Source organism: Zea mays, chromosome 1 (assembly GCF_902167145.1).
Source record: "Zea mays cultivar B73 chromosome 1, Zm-B73-REFERENCE-NAM-5.0, whole genome shotgun sequence".
Taxonomy (NCBI): domain Eukaryota; kingdom Viridiplantae; phylum Streptophyta; class Magnoliopsida; order Poales; family Poaceae; genus Zea; species Zea mays.
Window position 1 is genome coordinate 127,442,939 of NC_050096.1, and position 21,708 is coordinate 127,464,646.

General features: G+C 47.8%; 2 protein-coding genes across 3 annotated transcripts; one reads left to right on the forward strand and one right to left on the reverse strand.

The window, feature by feature from the left end:
- Positions 1-1,470: 1,470 nt before the first annotated feature.
- LOC100191679 (type II CPD DNA photolyase) lies at positions 1,471-19,496 on the reverse strand. Of its 2 annotated transcripts, NM_001137108.1 has the most exons (9): positions 18,805-19,395; positions 18,522-18,718; positions 18,179-18,419; positions 17,846-18,003; positions 17,697-17,733; positions 17,536-17,594; positions 16,920-17,001; positions 1,958-2,029; positions 1,471-1,855 (listed from the first exon to the last, which is right to left on the reverse strand). In NM_001137108.1, the coding sequence occupies exons 1-9, from the start codon at positions 19,267-19,269 to the stop codon at positions 1,685-1,687; spliced, it is 1,482 nt and encodes a 493-aa protein (NP_001130580.1). In that variant the 5' UTR covers positions 19,270-19,395; the 3' UTR covers positions 1,471-1,684. The 2 variants fall into 2 exon arrangements, with proteins under 2 accessions (NP_001130580.1, XP_023157618.1); XM_023301850.2 differs by lacking the exons at positions 1,471-1,855; positions 1,958-2,029 and adding an exon at positions 14,913-15,005 and having other exon boundaries at positions 18,805-19,496.
- On the forward strand, positions 12,446-16,274 carry LOC103633377 (uncharacterized). The gene is made up of 3 exons (XM_020546476.3): positions 12,446-14,366; positions 14,460-14,578; positions 14,669-16,274. The coding sequence occupies exons 1-3, from the start codon at positions 12,830-12,832 to the stop codon at positions 15,101-15,103; spliced, it is 2,091 nt and encodes a 696-aa protein (XP_020402065.2). The 5' UTR covers positions 12,446-12,829; the 3' UTR covers positions 15,104-16,274.
- Positions 19,497-21,708: the final 2,212 nt, after the last annotated feature.

Genomic DNA, 21,708 nt, shown 5'->3' on the forward strand with positions numbered 1-21,708 from the left:
ACCTGAGTCGAGAAGTCCATGGTAACCGACCAGGATGGAGAGAAAATCGTACCAAAGGAGTGTAGCTTGGGTCTGGACTGGATCGCTGGCACCATGGAAGTATGTAGAGCTAGTGATGGAGCGGATTGTACTGGAGGCATTGGAACACTGGTGTGCTGAAGGATACGAGTCATGAAAGCCCGGTGCTCCGCCCTATCTACCAGAAGTTGTTGAAGTGTGTACTGATTGATGTGGCTTAGGAACGAGATCGACAAGCAGGTAGTTTATATAAAGCACTCAATTTCTACAACATTTTTTGCTTCATGACCACATTTACTAATTTCTGCAACATTTTCAGATGTGATGTCCTTGACTAAGGTGTTAGATGCAGCAGCCTTCACTTTGAACAAGAGGTTAGTAAGTTTTGGATTATGCCTTCAGTTTTGGACCATGTCCTGCTATACTGTTATATACTGCTAGGAGCATATCACTAGTAGTAAGTTTTGGATTATGCAGCAGCCTTCAGTTTTGGACATGTTCCACCGTTATCACTATCGATCTTCACCTATCCATGTAGTATATATCAATATTTAAACATCTATACTATGTAACCACTGCTCGATTGTTGAATGGAAAAAATGGCCAGAGGCACTGATGTGAGCAAAAAAGAAGAAAAACATTTCTAAGTTATTGTTGTGTTGCCACCATGATGCTAAATAATTTTGTTTGAGCTAAATAATTTCAATTCTAAGCTTTACTAAATTTACAGTAAAGATTTAGAAATAGAATGTGTTGTTTTCACATTCTAGGTGTATAGTAGGAAGCGGAGAGTAGCTTTTCTTGTTGCTGCTAACAAGAAGGCCACATATTTGTGCCTGACATATTTACATGTCTAAATCCTTATATTTTGGTGACATTCTAGATTTTTAGAAAGTTGAATAGAAATGTTACTGAACAGAATTGATTGAAGACAATTAATTGAAATTATATAGGGAACTAAATTGATTGGAGACGCACAACCAGCCAATTTCGTAATTTGCGGAATATTAAAATTCTGGGACCTGTAAGATTTCTAACAAACTAATTGGTAGTTGCTCTGTCTGTAGATCTTTAATCATGTGAAAGTGCTTTAAATCATCACTGCCATATGTATGGTTCTAGTTTTGTTTCCAGCCCTAGATAGTATCGACACCCTGATGTACAGCCTCCATTAATTAATATTTAAAGTGTCTCACAAAAACATTTTCATATAAGTGAAAACTACGCAAACCTGGGAAGGACATATTTACGAATTATTGGAAAAACTAGAATCAAGGATATATTACCAATTATTAGAAGTTTCCTGTAATGTATACGAGACATTAATTTAGTAGTGCCACCTATCGTCCAAAAGTACAATGCTAGTTTGGTTGTTAATAGTTTTTTCACAAAGTTTAACCAAATTTATTAAAAAATAAAATCAAACGTCGACAGAATAACATTAGTATTTTTAAAACTATTATAAAACATATATGTTAATATGTTTTTCCTATAATATCAGCGAGGCAAACTGATCTCAGCACAACCTTGTATAATGTCTATCTCTACTTAGCAACTCTTCAGTTAGCCGTATAAACATCTACCAGCAAAAGAAAAGTATGTCACTTGACTGCGCCAAATTTAAATTATACCAATGTTTTAGACAATGTTGAACTGCTGAGCCAACTCAGACATTGGATTCTTTGACCGTGGATTCACCTTCCTCAGTTTTCCTCTTCTTGGCCCTAGGAACCAATCTTTTAACGTACGAAATATAAGCATCAACGTCAAATTTTCTCTTGCAACCAGCATAATTCATATAACGTATCTTTCCAAATACCGGACGTTCCTTCCAACCCTAAAAAATAGAAGCGTAGACTAACTCGTAAGCTTTAAGAATGATACTAATTATGGAACCGCAGAAATAGACCACTGAAGGGAACTATCAAAGTTCACCAACCTGGTCATGGAGGCCACAAATAGACCACATGCAACCAACATAGCCATTGGGATCCCTGCCATCGATATGATACTGCGAAATATTGATAAAGAACCAACTTGAATAAGTACGTTAAGGCAAAGTGCTATTACAGAATCAGATCTATTGACCAGGGAATGAATTGGACAGCAGGTATCTGCACTACAGGTACACCATCGAGTTGTTTTTAAGTCCAGAATATCATTTTCCATAGGACGTCAATCCACTTCGAAGATCTCAATGGCATTAACACAGTTTCAGGTACAAGCAAACCTAAAGGTCTAACGATATGTACTGCCGCAACCCGCATCACCCGACGACCGCCGCAAGTCCGGATCTGCCACCTCGGACTACGGATCTGCTCTCCCCGTACTCTCTGTGGCAGCGCTTGGGGCCTGCTATGGCGACGCGGCCCGGCGTCATGCGTGCGCCGGGGCTCGGCTTGGCTGCGCCGAAGCCGGTGCGCAGCGAGTAGGGATGGCAATGGGGAATTCGCCGTCGGGGCCATACCTGTCCCGTGACGAAAAAATTTCCCCGCGGGGATCCCTACGAACGCTTGCGGGCGACATTTCTTCCCCATCCTAGTCCCCCACGGGGATAAATCCTCGACGGGGATCCCTGTCCCCGTTTATAAATTATTATTAGGACATACATCCTTTGTTATTAATGCAAAACATTTTCACTTATACATATTATTAGATATAAAAAATTATTATGTGTACATCAAAATGAACACATCCGTACAATGATTGATCTCTTGACAAGATAACTATTTATTTTTATCATTAACTAGTACATGAAAACATCGTCACGTGTAGGTTTAACGGGTCCCCGCGAGGAACGGGAGGGAGGATGCTTCCCCGTCCCCTTCCCCGTTTACCCGTCAGGGCTACTTTGGGAACCTGAAATCCCCTTCAGGATTGGAGGGGGTTGAGGTGGAAATGAACTAATTTCCTCTCTAATCCCCTTCAATCCCGAAGGGGATTTGAGTTTCCAAACTAGTCCTTTGGGAAGAATTTTACCTGTAAACTTCCCCATCCCGGTCCCCTAATGGAGGAATTCTCCACGGGGAATCAGGGATCGGAGCCCCCATTGCCATCACTAGCAGTGAGCCTCCCTACTCCATGCTACGGTGAGACCTGCTACGACGGCGTGGCCCATCGTCAGTGGGCGAGGCAGTGGTCGCGGCGAGTGACCGCGCCCGTGGCCAGGGCGCATCGGGGCGCGTCGCGGCTTGCTGCGGCGACGAGACCGATGGTCGGTGCCTCCATAGTCCGGCTGTGGTGGCGCCCTGTGATGGTGTGTCATGGTGCCGGGTGTGGCGACGGTTCTTGGCTTGCTGTTGACGTGCATGGCAGGGACGCCCGTGACGTGCACGGCGGTGTGTAACACCCCGTCCACTCCCAGACCGGTGGTACTTTGTAACACCCCGTCCACTCCTGGACCGGCGGTACTTACTCCTGGCAGCCCTCTAGGACCATACATTCCCACAGACCAACATGAGTCTTTTGTGTGCACTTTGTCCTCACTCATGCGCACCCGAGAAAACTTCTCGGACGGTCACCCATCCCAAGATTGCTTTAGGCCAAGCATGCTTAACCTAGATGTTTTTTCGAGACAGGCTTCCGAAAAAGAAGATGCACCTTATTGGTATGAGTATTATATCAATCCTATTGAGCCTTGGGCCAGGATATCACACAATCCACCGGGCCAAGATATCACAATCCACCCCCTTAGAAGATCGACGTCCTCGTCAGTTAACCCCAAGCCAGGAACCTCCCCTCTTGGCCACATCTGTATGTCTAGCGTCGTCATATGCCATGCCATGTGACCACTCTGGGCTCACATGCGTCATGTGTCATATGCCCGAACCCCTAGCCCACACACGCGTCGTGAAACCGTGAGGGTTGACTCTAATACCATTTGTAACACCCCGTCTACTCCCAGACCGGTAGTACTTACTCCTGACAGCTTTCTAGGATCATTATCGTCCCCACAGACCAACACAGGTCTTTTGTGTGCACTTTGTCCTCAGTCATGCGCACCCGAGAAAACTTCCCGGTCGGTGACCCATCCCAAGATTGATTTAGGCCAAACGCGCTTAACCTATAGGTTCTTTCGAGACAGGCTTCCGAAAAACAAGATATACCTTGTTGGTATGAGTATTCTATCAATCCTATTGAGCCTTGGGCCAGGATATCACATGGTGTCAGGAGACGGCGGAGACACCCGAGTCAGTTGCACCCATTGACGGTGTGGGCCATGTTTGTTGCCATTCTCTCGTGGGTGGTTTGGCGGTGGTCATGGTGTAAGGCTGGCTCCGGCTCTGACGCGCGACAGTGTGTCGCTCGCGGTATGGTGTTGCCTGGTTCCGTATGCCCAGCCGAAGGGGGGGGTGGACGACGCAGCTTTGCGGCTGCTACGGAAGTCGGCGCGTCGTAGCCCCTTTGGAAGGGTTTTGTGTGGGATGTCAATGCGGTGCTGTCGATGCTTTGACCCAGGGTCCTGGCCTGACGATGTGTTGGAGGACTTCTTGGGCGAAATCCTTGGCGACGATGACGCCCGTGAGCGTCGTTCCCCTGATGGGGGCGTCGCATTCTCCAGCTCTGTCATCCATGGGTGACAACCCGGTCCATCTCGGACATGCGATGGTGGTGTCCCAGAAGTCATTCCCCTCCTGAAGGCATCGCTTTTGGTTCGTCTCGGCCTCGACTTCATCTTCGGTTGATGCTTTCGCTTCGAGGCGTCTGGTTTGCGGGTGGAGGTGGAGGGTTTTTCAATGTGAAGTCGAAGATGCTACGTCAGGGGTGTGGTTTGGCAACAATGACATTTGGCGAAGCCCCCCTCCCTCGTGGACTGGATTGTTTGAGGTTGGCAAAGCCGGGGACAATACGTTGGTTCAAGGTAATTGGTGAAGAATCAGAGCTTCCTCGTGTGGGGTGTGTTGAGGCTTGGCAATGATGGCACACCGCGGTGTTCCTCCTTTTATACCGGCTTTTAGGTGTAGGCGTCGTCGAGTTCCTTTGGCCGTGTGCGGCCTGTTTGGTGGAGTTGGAGCTGCTCATAACTTGTGTTGAGCTCGGCAACGATGACTCTAGATGGGTTTTATGTGTGGGGTTGTCGTTCTCTGGGTTGTTCGTGCACTCTGTGTAGGTTTCGGGCTCGATTCTCCTTAAAACTGGGTCAATTCCATTCTTCTTCTTAATTGAAAGGCAGAGCTCCTGCCATTACGTTCAAAAAAGAATACCATTTCCACTTACAATTTCATATCTTAATTGAAAATAAATAAAAATAAATAACCAACTTAACAAATTACTACTATTTGTCAGACTATCAAAGGAAATCTTAACATCTTTTGCCCTAATAATATCCCAATTGAAACATGGAGGTGCCTCGGGGACATAGCTATGATATGGCTAACCAAGTTAATCGACCACATCTTTCGGTCGAACAAGATACCAAAAAAGGAAAAGTATATTAGTACTGATCTACAAGAATAAGGAACATATTGTGGGAGAAAATTATCGAGCATTGTGTGAGAAAAATAACGAGGATCTCTATGAACTAATTTGGTTTCATGTCTAAAAGGTCAACATGCCATTTTCTTAATAAGACGAGTGATGGAACATCATAGGAAGCAAAAGAAGGACCTCCACATGGTTCCAATTGATTTAAAGAAGGATTACGATAAAATACCAAATATATGATATGATACCTTTCGCTATTTAAAATCAATGTGTCATGTACGGCCACACATACGCCAGGCGTAGGAGAGCCCGCGATGTGCGCCGAGCTGAGCAGGCAGCAAAGGCACATGCGCAGCAGGTGAGTGGCTAGGATGGAAAGTAGCCATCTGATTGATTGCGCATGCAGCAAACATAGAAGGCGACCGCCTGATTGATTGTGCATGCAGCAAACATAGAAGGAGATTGGCTAGGAGAGAAAGTAGCTAGCTGATTAGTATCCTTCCTATTTTGATTAGATCTTCAATCAAGGAGAACCTTCTCCATTTGTGTAAGCCGCCGGCTATATATAGCCATGTATGGGGGCACTTGGAAATCAATAAAGAATTACCTATCAAGTCTCTTCCTCTCTTCTCTAAACCGGCGACCAGGAGAACTTCTCCTGTCGACGGGTAGCTCGGCGTGGGGGCATAACCCTGCCGGCAACCACGGGTCAAGGCTACGATCTACGTAGCCGAGGTCCTCCTACCTTGGGCAATACCGCCCTTGACAACCTGGTATCACGAAGCCGACGATCCTCGTCTTCTTCACAACCATCAACTTCCACCACCGCAGCCACTAAACAGCCCTCAACCCCACCCTCGCCCTCAGCCTCCACCACTTCCACCGGTCACTCCAACACCATGTCGGAGCCCTCCATGACCGACCTCATGGAGATGATGAAATCATGGCATTCGGAGCTCAAGATGGAGATCAAGGAGATGAAGATCGAGATGGCTTCCTTGAAGGACAAGGCATCCTCGTCATCTGGCGTTGGTGGCGGCAATCGCATGGAGCCTCCTCGTGAACCGGATCGGCCCCCCAGGTTCCAGAAGTGGGACTTTCCCTGTTTTGACGGGAAGTCTGACCCGCGCCTCTTCCTCAACAAATGTGAGTCATATTTTCGTCAGCAGCGTACCATGGCCGAGGAGCGCGTCGGGATGGCGTCATACAACCTCGAAGACGTCGCCCAGGAATGGTTCATGCAACTTCAGGAGGACGAAGGCACGCCGTCGTGGGGACGTTTCAAAGATCTCATTGATCTGCGATTCGGACCAGCGCTGCGCTCGGCGCCCCTCTTCGAGCTGACGGAGTGCCGACGCACCGGGACGGTGGAGGAATACTCCAACCGCTTCCAGAGCCTCTTCTTCCGCGCTGGGCGGCTCGACGAGGCCCAGCGAGTCCAGCTCTTCACGGGAGGTCTGCTTCCACCCCTCAGCCACGCCGTCCGGCTTCACAACCCGGAGACGCTGGCCGCGGCCATGAGCCTCGCCCGGCAAGTGGAGCTGATGGAGCTCGACAAGATGGCGGCAGCCCCGGCCAGGCCGGCGCACCGCGCTCCACCGGCCACCAGTAAACCTCAGCAGGCGCCCCCACTCCTTGCGCTGCCGGTACCACCGGCGGGTGCTGCGCCAGCCGCACGCGAGCGGCAACCGGGCCGCCGTCTCTCCGTGGAAGAACAGCAGGAACGCCGTCGGCTCGGGTTGTGCTTCAACTGCGATGAGCAGTACTCCCGCGGCCACAACCGCACCTGTCACCGCCTCTTCTACGTTGAAGGCATTGAACTGGAGATGGCAGTCGACGCCGCGTGCGATGCTGTCCCAGCAGAGGAGGGCCCCATCTACTCCCTACATGCCGTGGCCGGAGTGCCAACCTTCGACACGCTACAAGTCCGCGCGTTCCTCGGGACCGCAGTGCTGGTCGCCCTCCTCGACACGGGATCCACGCACAACTTCATCGGCGAGCGTGCAGCGTACCGCTCCGGGATGCACATCCAACCGCGCCCAAGGCTCACCGCCACCGTGGCTAACGGCGAGCGCGTCACTTGCCCGGGGGTCATCCGCGACGCGCCGATCAGGGTGCAGGGCGACACGTTCCACATCGACCTCTTCGTCATGCCCTTGGCAGGTTTCGACCTCGTCCTCGGCACGCAGTGGTTGGGAACCCTCGGGCCCATCGTCTGGGACGTCGCCGCGCGGACTATCCAGTTCCAGCGCGAGGGACGCGCTGTCTGCTGGGCCGGCCTCGCATCCTCGGACAAGCCGGTCGTCCGCGCAGTCACGGCGCCACCGACGCCAACACTACAGCTCCAGCCAGCCCAGGAGCCCCTCCTCGACGCCCTCCTGCACTCCCTCAGCCACGTCTTCACCGAGCCACGCGGTCTTCCACCCAAGCGCTCCCGTGACCACCGCATCATCCTCAAACCGGGAGCGCTGCCTGTGGCGGTCCGCCCGTACCGATACCCGGCGGCACACAAAGATGAGCTCGAGCGGCAGTGCGCCGCCATGATCGAGCAAGGCATTGTCCGACGCAGCGACTCGGCGTTCTCCTCACCAGTACTTCTCGTCAAGAAGCCGGACGGCTCCTGGCGGTTCTGCGTCGACTACAGGGCGCTGAACGCGCTCACCGTCAAGGATGCGTTTCCGATTCCGGTGGTGGACGAGTTGCTGGACGAACTCCACGGCGCGAAGTTCTTCACCAAGCTCGACTTACGCTCGGGCTACCACCAGGTCCGGATGCGCCCGGGGGACGTCCACATGACGGCCTTCCGCACCCACGACGGCCTCTACGAGTTCCTGGTGATGCCGTTCGGGCTGTGCAACGCCCCAGCGACGTTCCAGGCTTTGATGAATGACGTGCTGCGACCGTTTCTTCGTCGGTTTGTTCTTGTGTTCTTTGACGACATTTTGATCTACAGTAAGAGCTGGGGAGAACACCTTCGACACCTCCGCGCCGTCCTCGAGGAGCTCCAACGTCACCAGCTGTTCCTAAAACGCACCAAGTGTGCGTTCGGCGCGACAAAGGTCGGCTACCTTGGCCACGTCATCTCCGAGGCAGGCGTAGCCATGGATCCGGCCAAAGTCCAGGCCATCCGGGACTGGCCCACGCCGCGATCCGCACGGGCGGTACGGGGTTTCCTCGGACTGACGGGCTATTACCGGAAGTTCGTCCACCACTACGGTACCGTGGCAGCGCCATTGACGGCCTTGTTGAAGAAGGATGGATTCTCTTGGAGCGCAGGAGCCGCGGAGGCATTTGTCGCCCTCAAGGACGCGGTCACCTCGGCCCCCGTCCTCACCATGCCGGACTTCTCCAAGCCATTCGTCGTTGAGTGCGACGCATCGTCCCACGGTTTCGGCGCGGTGATGGTCCAGGGGGGCCACCCCATCGCATTCTTCAGCCGGGCTGTCGCACCCCGGCATCAGGCGCTGGCGGCTTACGAACGGGAGCTCATCGGCCTCGTCCTGGCGGTCCGACACTGGAGGCCGTACCTTTGGGGACGCCGGTTCATCGTCAAAACCGACCACTACAGCCTCAAGTACCTGCTGGACCAGCGGCTCGCGACGCTTCCGCAACATCATTGGGTCGGCAAGCTCCTGGGCTTCGATTTCTCCGTCGAGTATAAGCCGGGGTCAACCAATGTGGTGGCGGATGCCCTCTCCCGCCGCGACACGCCGGACGATGGGGCGCTGCTGGCCCTCTCAGCACCGCGTTTCGACGTCCTGGACCGTCTTCGTCAGGCACAGCCCACCGATCCAGCACTCACTGCCATTCGTGACGAGGTGCAGGCCGGCACCAAGCGCACGCCGTGGGAGGTGGTTGACGGGATGGTCCAGTACGCGGGCCGGCTCTACCTACCCCCTTCTTCACCGCTGCTCCGTGAACTACTCGCAGCTGTGCATGCCGAGGGCCACGAAGGGGTCCAGCGCACGCTACATCGCCTTCGACGTGACTTCCATTTCCCTAACATGAAGCAGGTGGTCCAAGATTATGTCCGGGAGTGCCCTACCTGCCAGCGCCACAAGTCAGAGCACCTACACCCGGCCGGACTCCTCCTTCCCCTACCAATTCCGCAGGGAGTCTGGACGGATGTGGCGCTGGACTTCGTCGAAGCCCTGCCCCAAGTGCGCGGCAAGTCCGTCATCTTGACGGTGGTAGACAGATTCAGCAAGTACTGCCACTTTATTCCACTGGCACACCCCTACTCAGCAGAGTCCGTGGCTCAGGCATTCTTCGCGGAGATTGTACGCCTTCATGGGGTGCCACAGTCCTTGGTGTCGGACCGCGACGTCGTGTTCACCTCCAAGTTCTGGAAGGAGATCATGCGGTTGATGGGGACCAGTCTCCACATGACGTCGGCTTTCCACCCTCAGTCGGACGGCCAGTCCGAATCGGCAAACAGGGTAATCATCATGTACCTGCGGTGCCTAACGAGCGATCGGCCTCGCCAGTGGCTCCAATGGCTCCCATGGGCGGAGTACGTCTTCAACACCGCCTACCAGAGCTCTCTCCGCGACACGCCTTTCAAGATCGTCTACGGGCGTGTGCCTCCGTCCATCCGGTCCTATGAACCGGGGGACACACGTGTTGCGGCAGTGGCTAGAACCATGGAGGAGCGCGAAGAGTTCCTCGCTGATGTCCGCCATCGACTGGAACAGGCACAGGCTGTCCAGAAGAAGTATTATGACCAGGGACACCGCGCCGTCACGTATCAGGTGGGCGAATGGGTGCTGCTCCGTCTCCGACACCGCTCCCCTGCCTCCCTCGCCACTGACTCCACCGGCAAGCTGAAGCCCCGGTTCTATGGGCCCTACCGTGTGCTGGAACTCATCAACGAGGTCGCTGTCCGCCTCGAGCTTCCGGGCCGCGCTCGCATCCACGACGTGTTTCATGTGGGCGTCCTCAAAAAGTATCACGGCACACCACCGCAGGTTACACCGCCACTACCCCCACTTCACCATGGGGCAGTCACCTTGGAGCCAGCTAGGGCCATCCGAACCCGGCTCAACCGCGGTGTACGCCAGGTGCTGGTGCAGTGGAAAGATCAGTCGCCTGCATCTGCGACTTGGGAGGACATGGACACTTTCACCGACAAATTCCCAACCTTTCAGCTCGAGGACGAGCTGCTTCTCGAGGAGCGGAGAGATGTCATGTACGGCCACACATACGCCAGGCGTAGGAGAGCCCGCGATGTGCGCCGAGCTGAGCAGGCAGCAAAGGCACATGCGCAGCAGGTGAGTGGCTAGGATGGAAAGTAGCCATCTGATTGATTGCGCATGCAGCAAACATAGAAGGCGACCGCCTGATTGATTGTGCATGCAGCAAACATAGAAGGAGATTGGCTAGGAGAGAAAGTAGCTAGCTGATTAGTATCCTTCCTATTTTGATTAGATCTTCAATCAAGGAGAACCTTCTCCATTTGTGTAAGCCGCCGGCTATATATAGCCATGTATGGGGGCACTTGGAAATCAATAAAGAATTACCTATCAAGTCTCTTCCTCTCTTCTCTAAACCGGCGACCAGGAGAACTTCTCCTGTCGACGGGTAGCTCGGCGTGGGGGCATAACCCTGCCGGCAACCACGGGTCAAGGCTACGATCTACGTAGCCGAGGTCCTCCTACCTTGGGCAATACCGCCCTTGACACAATGCTATAGAGAAACAAAGATATTGATGAAGATGTTAGCCATAGAATACAAAGCAAGATGGATGAAGTGGCATCAAGCATCTTGCATTATATATATGACAAGAGGGCACCATAAAAGCTAGAAGACAAGTTCTATAGGATGATGATTAGACCTGTTATGGTGTAGAATGTTGACCTACAAAAAGATGACATGCTCAGTGGATAAATGTTGCAAAAAATGATAGGCTAGGGGTAGCATCAATTGAAGAAAAGTTTATCCAACACGAGTTTAGATGGTTTGGACATGTCCAACGGAGAACATCAAAGGCACCAGCATAGAGTGATCCTAACTTGCGATAATAATGGGAACAGAGGGAGGAGGAAGCCAAGGTTAACATGGGAAGAGGCGGTAAGAGGAGACTTGAAAGAATAAAATATACCCAATGATTTAGCTTTTAATAGGAGTGCATGAAAAAGAGGTAGCCACGTGCCTGAACCTTGACTTGTGGTTTGTGTTACATTTCAACTCCAGCCTAGCCCAACTTGCTTTAAAGTAAAAGTCTTTGTTGTTGTATAAAAAATAGTGCTACAAGCAACCATTCTTAACCACATCCAAATCTATAACTATTTTGTGACTTTGACATGCTAAAATCACAAACTCTAGAAGAGGGACAAAAGTACAAAATTTAGACAAAAACATCTTACTCAAAAGCACACGAAACAGTAAAATATCAAACTACTGCATCCTAAGCGTGGCAACTGAAAGTGTACTTCAGTTGGTGCATATGTAATTGTAATATAGAGACTAATACAACAACACATTTTGGGTGTGTTTGGTTCAATGTTCAAAAAAGCGCGCTTAAGCGTCCGCTTAGTCACGATTAGATGCTAAGCGGTGCCTTAGCGCTGCGCTTAGGCCAAAGGCGTTGCTTTCAGCGTCGGGCGCGCTTAGGCGGCGCCTAATTTGGGCTACGCGCGCTAAAGCGGAAAAGCGCGCGCTAAAGCGGTCTGGGCGCAGTGAAAAGCGCATGCAGTAAAAGTGCATGCAGTTTCTGCGCAGGGAAAGCAGTGGCGGGAAAAAAAGAGTGGAAGAGAGGCGGGAAATAAAGTGGCGGGAATTCCACTTTATCTGCTGCGGGAGCTGCTGCTGCATGTAGGAAAAAGTGGAGGGAGCTGCTGTGCGGGAGAGGACAGAGGAGGGAAAAAAAGCGGGAGAGGACAGAGGAGGGAAACGGTGGGAGCTGCTGCATTTCCACTTTATCCAAGTCTGCTGCTGCTGCCTGCCGGACCGGATTGTCCTCTTCTGATCTTCCCCAATCGTCCAGGTCAGCACAACCTTTCTCCTCTTCCCCAATCATCCAGTATTCCAGGCGTTCTTCCCTCTCCCGCCTTTGCTATTTTTCTGCTGCTCCTCCACCTCTTCTGTTATGTTCTATGCAATGTTTAACATGGACACTTTGGCTTAGATGTTTAATTAGTACATGCACATGCTTTGTGTAGGATGTCTTTATCTGAGCCTCAAGTTGATGCAACCACTGAGCCTGAGAGTCAATTAAAGAGGAAATCAAGTGATATAGGATGGGAATGGGGGCGATTAGTTGATCCAAATGATAAGAACCGAGTGAAGTGTCTGCTTTGTGGCCATGAGAGCACAGGAGGAATACACAGGTTCAAACAGCATCTTGGTCATGTTGGTAGTGCTGTTGCAAAGTGCAAGAAAGTGAGTGATGATGTTAAGGCCAAGTGCAAGAAAGATTTGGAATCAGCAATTCAAAAAAAAAAAAGAGAAGCTGCAACATGATAGAGATGTTAGAGACAATGTGCAATTGATTGATGATGAACCCACATATGTGCAGTCTCTTGTTGGGAGCTCAGACTCAGTAAGCAAACTTGGCCCCATGGACAGTTTTGCTCGTCGCATTGATCCTAAAGCAAATCAAGCTGAAGCCAAGAGGCAACAAAACATTAATGAGCCTCTTTGGAAAGAGAGAACACACCAGGTGCAGCAATATGTTGCTAGATGGGTGTACACACATGGTATTCCATTCCATGCTTGTGACAATGATGAGTTCAAGGAAATGGTTGAGGCTATTGGTCGATTTGGCCCTGGTTTTCAGCCACCATCTCAACATCATTATAGAGAGAAGCTGCTAGAAGAGGAGCATGCTAGAACTAAAAGCTTGCTGCAAGACCGTGAAGACGAGAAGAACAAGTATGGCTGCTCTGTTATGACCGATGCTTGGACAGATATGAAGAGGAGAAGCATCATGAACATTTGTACACATACCACTGCAGGGACAAGTTTTATCAAGTCAAAGGAGATGTCAAATGTGTCACACACAAGTGAGGTCATATTTGAGTTGGTGGATAAAGCAATTCAGGATTTAGGACCGGACTCAGTAGTGCAAGTTGTCACGGACAATGCTTCTAACAATATGGGAGCTAAGGCATTGTTGCATGACAAGAGGCCTAATATTTTTTGGAGTTCTTGTGCAACTCACACAATAAATTTAATGCTACAAGGCATTGGCAACCTTCCAAGATTCAAGAAGAGAATTGACCAAGCTAAATCATTCACCATCTTTGTCTATGGTCACCACCGCACCTTGGCATGTATGAGATCATTCACATTGAAGAGAGATATTATAAGACCTGGGGTAACAAGATTTGCTACAGCCTACCTTACTTTGCAAAGCATGATGGAGAAGAAAGATGACCTTAGAAAGATGGTTGTCGATTCAAAGTGGTATGACTTACCCGATGTGAAGTCTAAGAAGGGAAAGGAGGCAACAGCAATGGTGTTAAGCATACCATTTTGGAAAGGTGTGTCACTTTGCTTGAAGGTATTTGAGCCTCTTGTCAAACTTCTTCGTTTGGTAGATGGGGATGTGAAGCCATCTATGGGTTTCCTCTATGGAGAACTAATCAATGCAAAGAAGGCCATTAAGGAAGCATTTGGAAATGTTGAGATAAAATACAAAGAAGTTATGTCCATTGTTGAGAAAAAAATGAAAAACAGGCTTGATTCCCCACTGCATGTGGCTGCATATATGCTGAATCCATACTATAGTTACACCAACAGCAGCATCTTCTGTGATTCAACCATTATGGAAAAATTCATGCTATGTGTTGAGACATTTTATCATGGTGAGGACGAGAAAGCATATAGAGCTGTCAATGATGACTTGGATAGGTTTCAAACAAAACAAGGATCTTTCTCAAAAAATATGGCAAGGAGCTGCCAACGCTTTGATTTCAATCCAGGTAATATTGTGCTGTGAATAAAGCCATAAATCATATTTGAATTGCAGCTGCTCCTTGTTTCATGGTTTGAGGCATGACATTTCTTCATTACAGCATCTTGGTGGAGGCTCTATGGGGGTGGAGCACCTGATTTGCAAGCAATTGCCATTAGGATCCTTTCATTAACCACTAGCTCATCCGGTTGTGAAAGAACTTGGAGCGTTTTTGAACAGGTCAGATTGCTCCTTAACTCTTAAAATGACTTTCTAGTACCAATTGTTTACACTTATGACAAGGATTGTGACCTGTGAGCATATTTGCAGACTCATACTAAGAGAAGGAACAGATTAACAACAGAACGCCTCAACAATCTTGTCTTCATCCAATTCAACAATAGAATGTTGTCCAAGAAAGAGAGAATTTCCCGAAACAAGAACTATGAGGTGCTCTTGAGTTCTGATTGTTCAGAAGCTCAAGGATTTTTCTTTGAGGGAGGTGATGAACAAGCATTAGTTCAAATCAGGGATGAGGATGAGGGAGAAATGCAAGGGACAGGTATACCATGGTCTGTCCTAGGAGATGCAATGGGAGTAGAGGATGAGCTTCAACCTCGCAGGAGCGCAAGAGTGGCTAGAGAGGTGGACGAAGAAGATTGGGAATCTGAAAAAGAAGATGAAGACAATGTGCTTGAGGATATTGATTATGAAGAGGACAACTGTGAGATTTCAAACACCAGTGACTATGTCCATGTGGAGTAATGGTGAATTGCAGGACTGCAGTTGACCTGCTGTTATGTTTATCAGTTTATTTGAAGTTTGAACTAATCTAAGTTTGTAATATTTATATTGCTCCACTGCGCTACTAGTGTGTTGTGTGTCATGAACTAGTCTATTATCTATTTGAATTAGTTTAAGTCTGCTATGAGCTGTTAATGTTTATTTGTGAATTGTGATTATGAGATCTTTCTTATATTTGTGTTGCTGTTGTTTGGTGAAAGGCTGAAGGAAAGAAGATGAGAAGAAGATAAGTTTCTTTTCTTTTAGTCTTCTTGTTGATTTGTTCATCTCTTTTACAGTTTAATCTATTGTTTGTTGATTTGTGATGCTGCTGCTGTTTGGTGAAGGGCTGAAGGTAAGAAGCTGGGAACGTGCAGAAAGGCTGCAAAAACATGTCTATTAATCCAGGTAAGTACCCATAATTTCTAGGTAAAACTGTTTTTCTGTGCAAATATATATTATATTGTAATATTCCTACAAACGCTTAAGCACGATTAATCTATGCTTAAGCTTTATAGGCGCTAAGCAGTGGCCTAACGCCCGCCTAACGCCTAGCGCTTAATATAACCTTGGTTTGGTTCAGCCGTAAACTATAAAAAAAAGTTGTTGTGAGTTATTTGTTGTGAAAAAATTGTTGAGTTATCTGCTGTAAAAAGGTTGAAAGTCGTTTGGTTCAAACTGTTGTGAGTTGTCAACTGTGACGAAACTATATATTGTTTATATGCACTTTGTTCAACTATCTCCTAATCAATGTACCAAATTTAAAAAACCGATTTCACATTTGTATTCTTGATATTTTTAACAAATAAAACTAGACGCCACTTGCTATTTATTTTTTATTGAAATGTATGATTATTTCATTTATTCTAAGACTTAATTATTTTTAATCAAATTTTATTTTCTATTTTTCGTATCTCTTCATTAATATATTGAATTAATAAATCAATTTTACCAATCTAATTTTAATATTTTTTATTAAAAATATTTGGGCAATTGTGATTTTACCCCTCATTTTTTATTTTACCCCTCTGTTTTGAAAACGAAACCATTGTTTGCCCCTCCCCCTTAACGTCGTTAGTGAAAATTAGAATTAGTGATTAAAAAATAAAAAATAAACGAGTAAAATCATAATTGCAAGGTGAGAGAAGGGTATAATCACAATTGACCCTGAAAATTTTCAGGGTCAATTGTGATTATACCCTTATCTCACATTGTAATTGTGATTTTACCCCTCGTTTTTTATTTTTTTTATCATTAATTCTGATTTTCACTATCGGTGTTAAAGGGGGGGGGGGGCAAATGGCAGATTCGTTTTCAAAACAGAGAGGTAAAATCACAAAGTTAAAAATTGAGGGGTAAACAACACCGGAGAAGGGTACAATCACAATTGCCCCAAAATATTTTATTTTATTTATTATAACACTTAATTATTTTTAAACTCATTTTAATTTCTATTTGCCATATCTCTTTATTAATATATCGAACTTGGATAAGCAGCAAAAGCAGGACCCAATGTGCTTTCAAATTTGTACTAAAAAAGTTTTCAATGTAGTAGCAGAAATGTTTAACTCCTTTGATAAAACTTGTGCTTGCTGAACCAAATGTACCCTTTGTTAATTGCAGGTTCTTGCAGTACAATGTTATTAGTAATTTATAGAACCCAACACAAAAGGTAACAGTAGTTTCTGTTTCCCCTAATTTTTCTTACATTTGGTGAATATAAAGACAATTTTCCATCAATATGATAAAAAATAAAAGTAGTACAACTCTACAATGTATGTCATTCTTCTAAATTTACCTTGTCGTTCAAATATATTGCTATGGAAAGTGCTTCTTCAGGTTGACTGGTCCATTCTAGAATCTTTTTGGCCCAATACATTCTGCAGAAAACTACAGTATGAACACAAAGTAGTCTCTTATAAAGAGGATATGCATGCAGAAATAAAGATCAGAATACAATGCTTGGTTTTTTTTTGCTTCGTAGTAAGCTCCATCCATATTCGGCGGGATCTTGGAAAAATACTTCGTATAAACAAAATATTCCAAAGATTGTTGTAATCTAACTCACACTTCCGTCAAATTTAATTGAAAGGCTACACTGTTCCAATAGGAACAGAAATGCATAACTACATTGTCTGTGCTGTATACGAGAAGACTTCACATAAAAAATTGCCACCAATTCAACATGTAAAGCCTATGGGCAGATGGAGGCCAATGCATGAATATTTGACTGCATTATGCACTAATTGTGTTACCAAGTAGATAAACAAAGACCAAACAATGCTTAATTCTTCAACCAGCAATGTGGAATGACAATCAGGCAATTCCAACACTACCTATCATCACAAAAGTAACAAACAACACATAAATGGGCTAAAACCATGACATATTAATACAGGTATGAATTATGTTACCGCATAAATCCATGCATTTTCCCATGGTGCACCATCTCCAATTGAGATGCATTCCAAAGCTGATAAAGTTTGGGAAATGAGGGACAGATAGTCCAGTCAGGAACTAGATAAAAATGAATTCAAGAACTTCAGTAGAGTACAAGGAATATGCTAATACAAACTGGATCAGATGTTTTGGCATTTTCGAGCTGCTCCCTCCTGTTCGCCAAAATAGAATGCAAGTTAACAAATAGCCTTGCCGAACATGAGCCTTTCACCTTAATCATGCCAAGCAAGCAGATAAACGTAATTAGCAGATACACTAACTCACGTATAGATATGCTCTCTTTTATCACCAGTGTGATCCGTTAACGTCTTTCTAGCCCACTCCCATGCACCAGCCAGTGAATCATATTGAGGCTGGTAATAGCAGAAATTGTCAGCTAGTTCCCTCCTTATTATCAGCTCCTCCAAGAACGTGTCCACTGACTGTATCCAAAAGCATGGTATTTTCTAATGTATTAGTTCACTGTTAGACAGACGGATTCAATATTTGATGCTAATCTTAAGGTTTGCCTCCGGCTGGTAAAAAGACATATTGACCATTTAATATGGCTCTTAATCTTGTATTTTAGAAGAGTAACATGAAATTAAGTAAGCGCACCTTTGGACTAAGATGACGGCGTTTTTTTGCTTCAAGAGCACACCTTTGTGCAGAAATGTGCCCAAAATGTAAGTACGGTGAAAGGCACGACAATGCATGTGGCTTTGTAGGATCATTCCGGCCAGTGTCATAGTTCTTAATCCTCTTCGTCAAGAACCCATCCTTACTCCCAAGAAGGACCTCCATCGCTGAGGACTCCCCAGGCTCGCACCAGTTAATCTCCGGCACATTCTCAGCCTCACTGTTCCAAGAGTGCAGAATCATTTAGCCCTCACTAACAATGCTATATTTAAAGCCCACACAAGAGTATGAACCAATTCAACAAATGAACACCCTACCGCACCTGAAGATGCTATTGATCAGTGCATCCCAGTCAACACTCTTCGGCTGCTCCATGCACCAAGGCGCCCACTGCGGAACCTCAGGGTACTCCACCAGATACTCGTTTATCACCTTGTTCACCTTACTTCTAAAGGTTTTGGCCGAGTACTCGAGCTTCCCTGACGCCGTCCAGACAGGCACTACATTGTGTGCGTCCACCTGCGTGGACAATACACTCTCACCAATGCGCTCCACCCAATTCAACCCGAACGATTCAAACTTTGTCGGAATCCCGGTGTACTCACCTGGTGCACGGCCATGTTGGCGGCGTCACGCAGAAGCTCCTGGACGACAGCATCCAATGCCTCCCGCACCGGCCGCAGCGGAGAGAAGTCGGCGACGAGCGCCGAAGCCCCGAGCCGCCGCACCAACGACGGCAGCTCCGCAGGTCCGCCCTCGAGTAGAAAGAACGGGAGGCCGCGGGCGTGCGCATCGGCGGCAAGGCGGCGGAGCCCGCGGAGGAGGAAACCTAGCTGGCGGAGGTGCGCGCCTAGGAGGAAAGGCCGTGGGAATAGCGTGAAAGCGATGGCGAGCGGCGCCGCGGGGGTGGACGCAGCGGCGAGTTCGGCCGCGTGGAGGAGGGCCCAGTTGTCCGCGAGACGTTGGTCCCGCAGCATCCAGTACACCACCGGCCCGTGAATATGGCTTCCGCCCGGGTGGAGAATCCGCACACGGGACGGGTGGACCAGGCTTGGGATCGCCGGCGGCATCCCGGCGGTGGGACGGCGTCTGCGCGTAGGAGGGGAAGTCAGGAATGTAGGCGTCGTTTGGGGTGGTGGGCGCGGTGTTGGGTGAGGCGTCTTACGACCGCGGTTCAATGGAAGAGACTGGTGGCGGTTCAATGGAGGGGAAGCCAGGAATGGAGGAGACGGCGGTTCAATGGAGGAGCCCGGGTTGGTGGTAGACTGGCAGTTGCGGCGAGGGAGAGGCCACGTCGGCCATAGGATTTAGTTAAGTGATTAGAGTCCAAAATACTCTTTATTTTTACTTTCTATTTAATTCTTTATTTGTTTCTACATAAATATTAAACTCTATATATAACATCTCATTCCAACAGACTTTCTCATATGCGAGTTAGCTTGGCTAGCGAGAGTTGCTAGCCAAATTTAGCTAGTAAGGGAGTCAATTTAAAGAAGCGGATAGCTTGACAAGTTAAATGGCTAGTCTGTTGTAGAGCTATTTTGCTATTAAGTAGCTAAAATTTAGCTTGACAAGCTATTTAGCTAGTCTCTTGGAGATGCTCTCATGCATATATATCTGTTGGGGGCCTTCGTCTTCCGAAGGTCTTCAAAAACATGATTTAACAATGTTTCTGGAGTATAATTCATGAACAGATATCTTCGGACTTGGACCTTCGGACTTAGGTGAAGAAGCACAAAGAATACGAAGGATGGTGCAGAGACGAAGCTACGCAGAGCTTCGGCGTGATAACAGAAAAGGAAACCGACTTAAAGGGGAAAAGGCTATTTAGACCCCTATGGATTATCACAGAGTTATTAGCAAATGTAAAGGGCATGAATGTAATTTTACATAGACTGCGTCCCGTGCCTATAAATAGATGAACAGTGCTCCAGTACTGTTCACGCGGACTTGGCATTTGCTTTTGCGTCACGCTTGTACTTTTACCTTCTTTCAAGTCAAAGGTATATTTGTAATCTAATATCATTTCTATTTTTCCATAGCAATAAAATAGAAATGAATTGATAATAATACATAACTGTTTATATTATCTTTTATATTCCATATAATTCCTTCTTCATTATGATATGTAATGCTTACGAAGGTATGTCCTTCGTAACCTTCGTCCGGAAATCATTATATCCCAAGTGAAATAATGCTTCGAAGGACGAAGGACTTCAACGTTTAACGTTATTTGTGTTGACTTGTTCTTAACTCTTAGCATTTGAGAACAAGTCCCCAACATTGGCGCCCACCTCCGGTGAACTCACTTCCACTTTTTGAGTTTCGAACACCTTCGGTAAGCATCGACCTTCGTCATGCCACCAAAGAAAGCTTCAGCAACAGGGGCTGCAGCTCTGCAGCCGTTGGACCCGAATCAGGAAACCCTTTATCTTCGAGAGGCCCGAAGCCAGAAGAGAAAGGCCACTAGTCCAGCGCCCCAGGAGGACGAGTTGGACCAAGAGATCAGGAACATGGAGGTGCTTCATCAGCAGGTACAGAAGAAGAGGGAGAAGATGGCTCGGCTAGCTGACCTGCAAAGGCAGATTGACAAAGCTACCGAAGAAGTGTGTCATCTCGCTCAAGATGAGCAGAACAGAAGGCCCCAGCACAGAGAGCTGCAACAAGAAGGCTTCTTCAATGAGGATGACTGCTATGAGGATTTCCATCATGGAAATTTTGCTTTTGATGATGCCTCTCCCCTGTCAGCAGAACTGCAGGCTACACCTTGGCCTCCGTCTTACAAGCCACCCCAGCTCCCCATGTATGACGGACACTCAGATCCGAAGCAGTTTCTGATGAGTTACGAAGCAACAATATCTTCCTATGGCGGCAACACGGCGGTCATGGCGAAATCTTTCGTCATGGCAGTCAAAAATGTTGCACAAACCTGGTACTCCTCTCTTCGGCCAGGAACAATCACATCATGGCAAAAACTGAAGGACATGCTGGTCACCAGTTTTCAAGGGTTTCAAGCGAAGCCAGTTACCGCTCAAGCTTTGTTCCAGTGCACGCAAGATCAAGAAGAATACCTTCAAGCGTATGTCCGAAGGTTCTTGCGCCTGAGGGCACAAGCGCCAACAATGCCCAATGAAATTGTCATTGAGGCCATGATTAAGGGGCTTCGGCCAGGACCTTCAGCCCAATACTTCGCCAGGAAGCCCCCTCAGACCCTGGAGAAACTGTTTCAGAAGATGGATGAATACATCCGCGCTGACAATGATTTTCGACAGAGAAGGGAGGAAGCTTACAGGTTCTCCAAAATAGCCAGGGGCTTCGGAGGGAGAATCCATCCTAGGCATGTCAGATCAATTCATTCCACTCAGAATGACGACAGGGGAAGTCAGCAGCAGAGGCTGCAACATTCCTCCCAGGCTTCGGGGCAGCAACAGAGCTACCCTCGCCCCCCAGCTCCAAGGGGCAGAGGCGCCAGGGGCTTCGAAGGAAGGTTTGGTGATCAGCCCAGAAAA

Excerpts from the sequence above, each read along its gene's own strand:
- LOC103633377 (XM_020546476.3), top strand. The coding sequence starts at position 12,830 with ATGATGTTAAGGCCAAGTGCAAGAAAGATTTGGAATCAGCAATTCAAA. Across the intron at positions 14,367-14,459 it reads ACGCTTTGATTTCAATCCAG|CATCTTGGTGGAGGCTCTAT; the intron begins GTAATATTGTGC and ends TCTTCATTACAG. Across the intron at positions 14,579-14,668 it reads CTTGGAGCGTTTTTGAACAG|ACTCATACTAAGAGAAGGAA; the intron begins GTCAGATTGCTC and ends GCATATTTGCAG.
- LOC100191679 (NM_001137108.1), bottom strand. The coding sequence starts at position 19,269 with ATGCCGCCGGCGATCCCAAGCCTGGTCCACCCGTCCCGTGTGCGGATT. Across the intron at positions 18,004-18,178 it reads GCCGTCATCTTAGTCCAAAG|TCAGTGGACACGTTCTTGGA; the intron begins GTGCGCTTACTT and ends TTTTGGATACAG. Across the intron at positions 17,595-17,696 it reads ATGCCAAAACATCTGATCCA|CTTTGGAATGCATCTCAATT; the intron begins GTTTGTATTAGC and ends AAACTTTATCAG.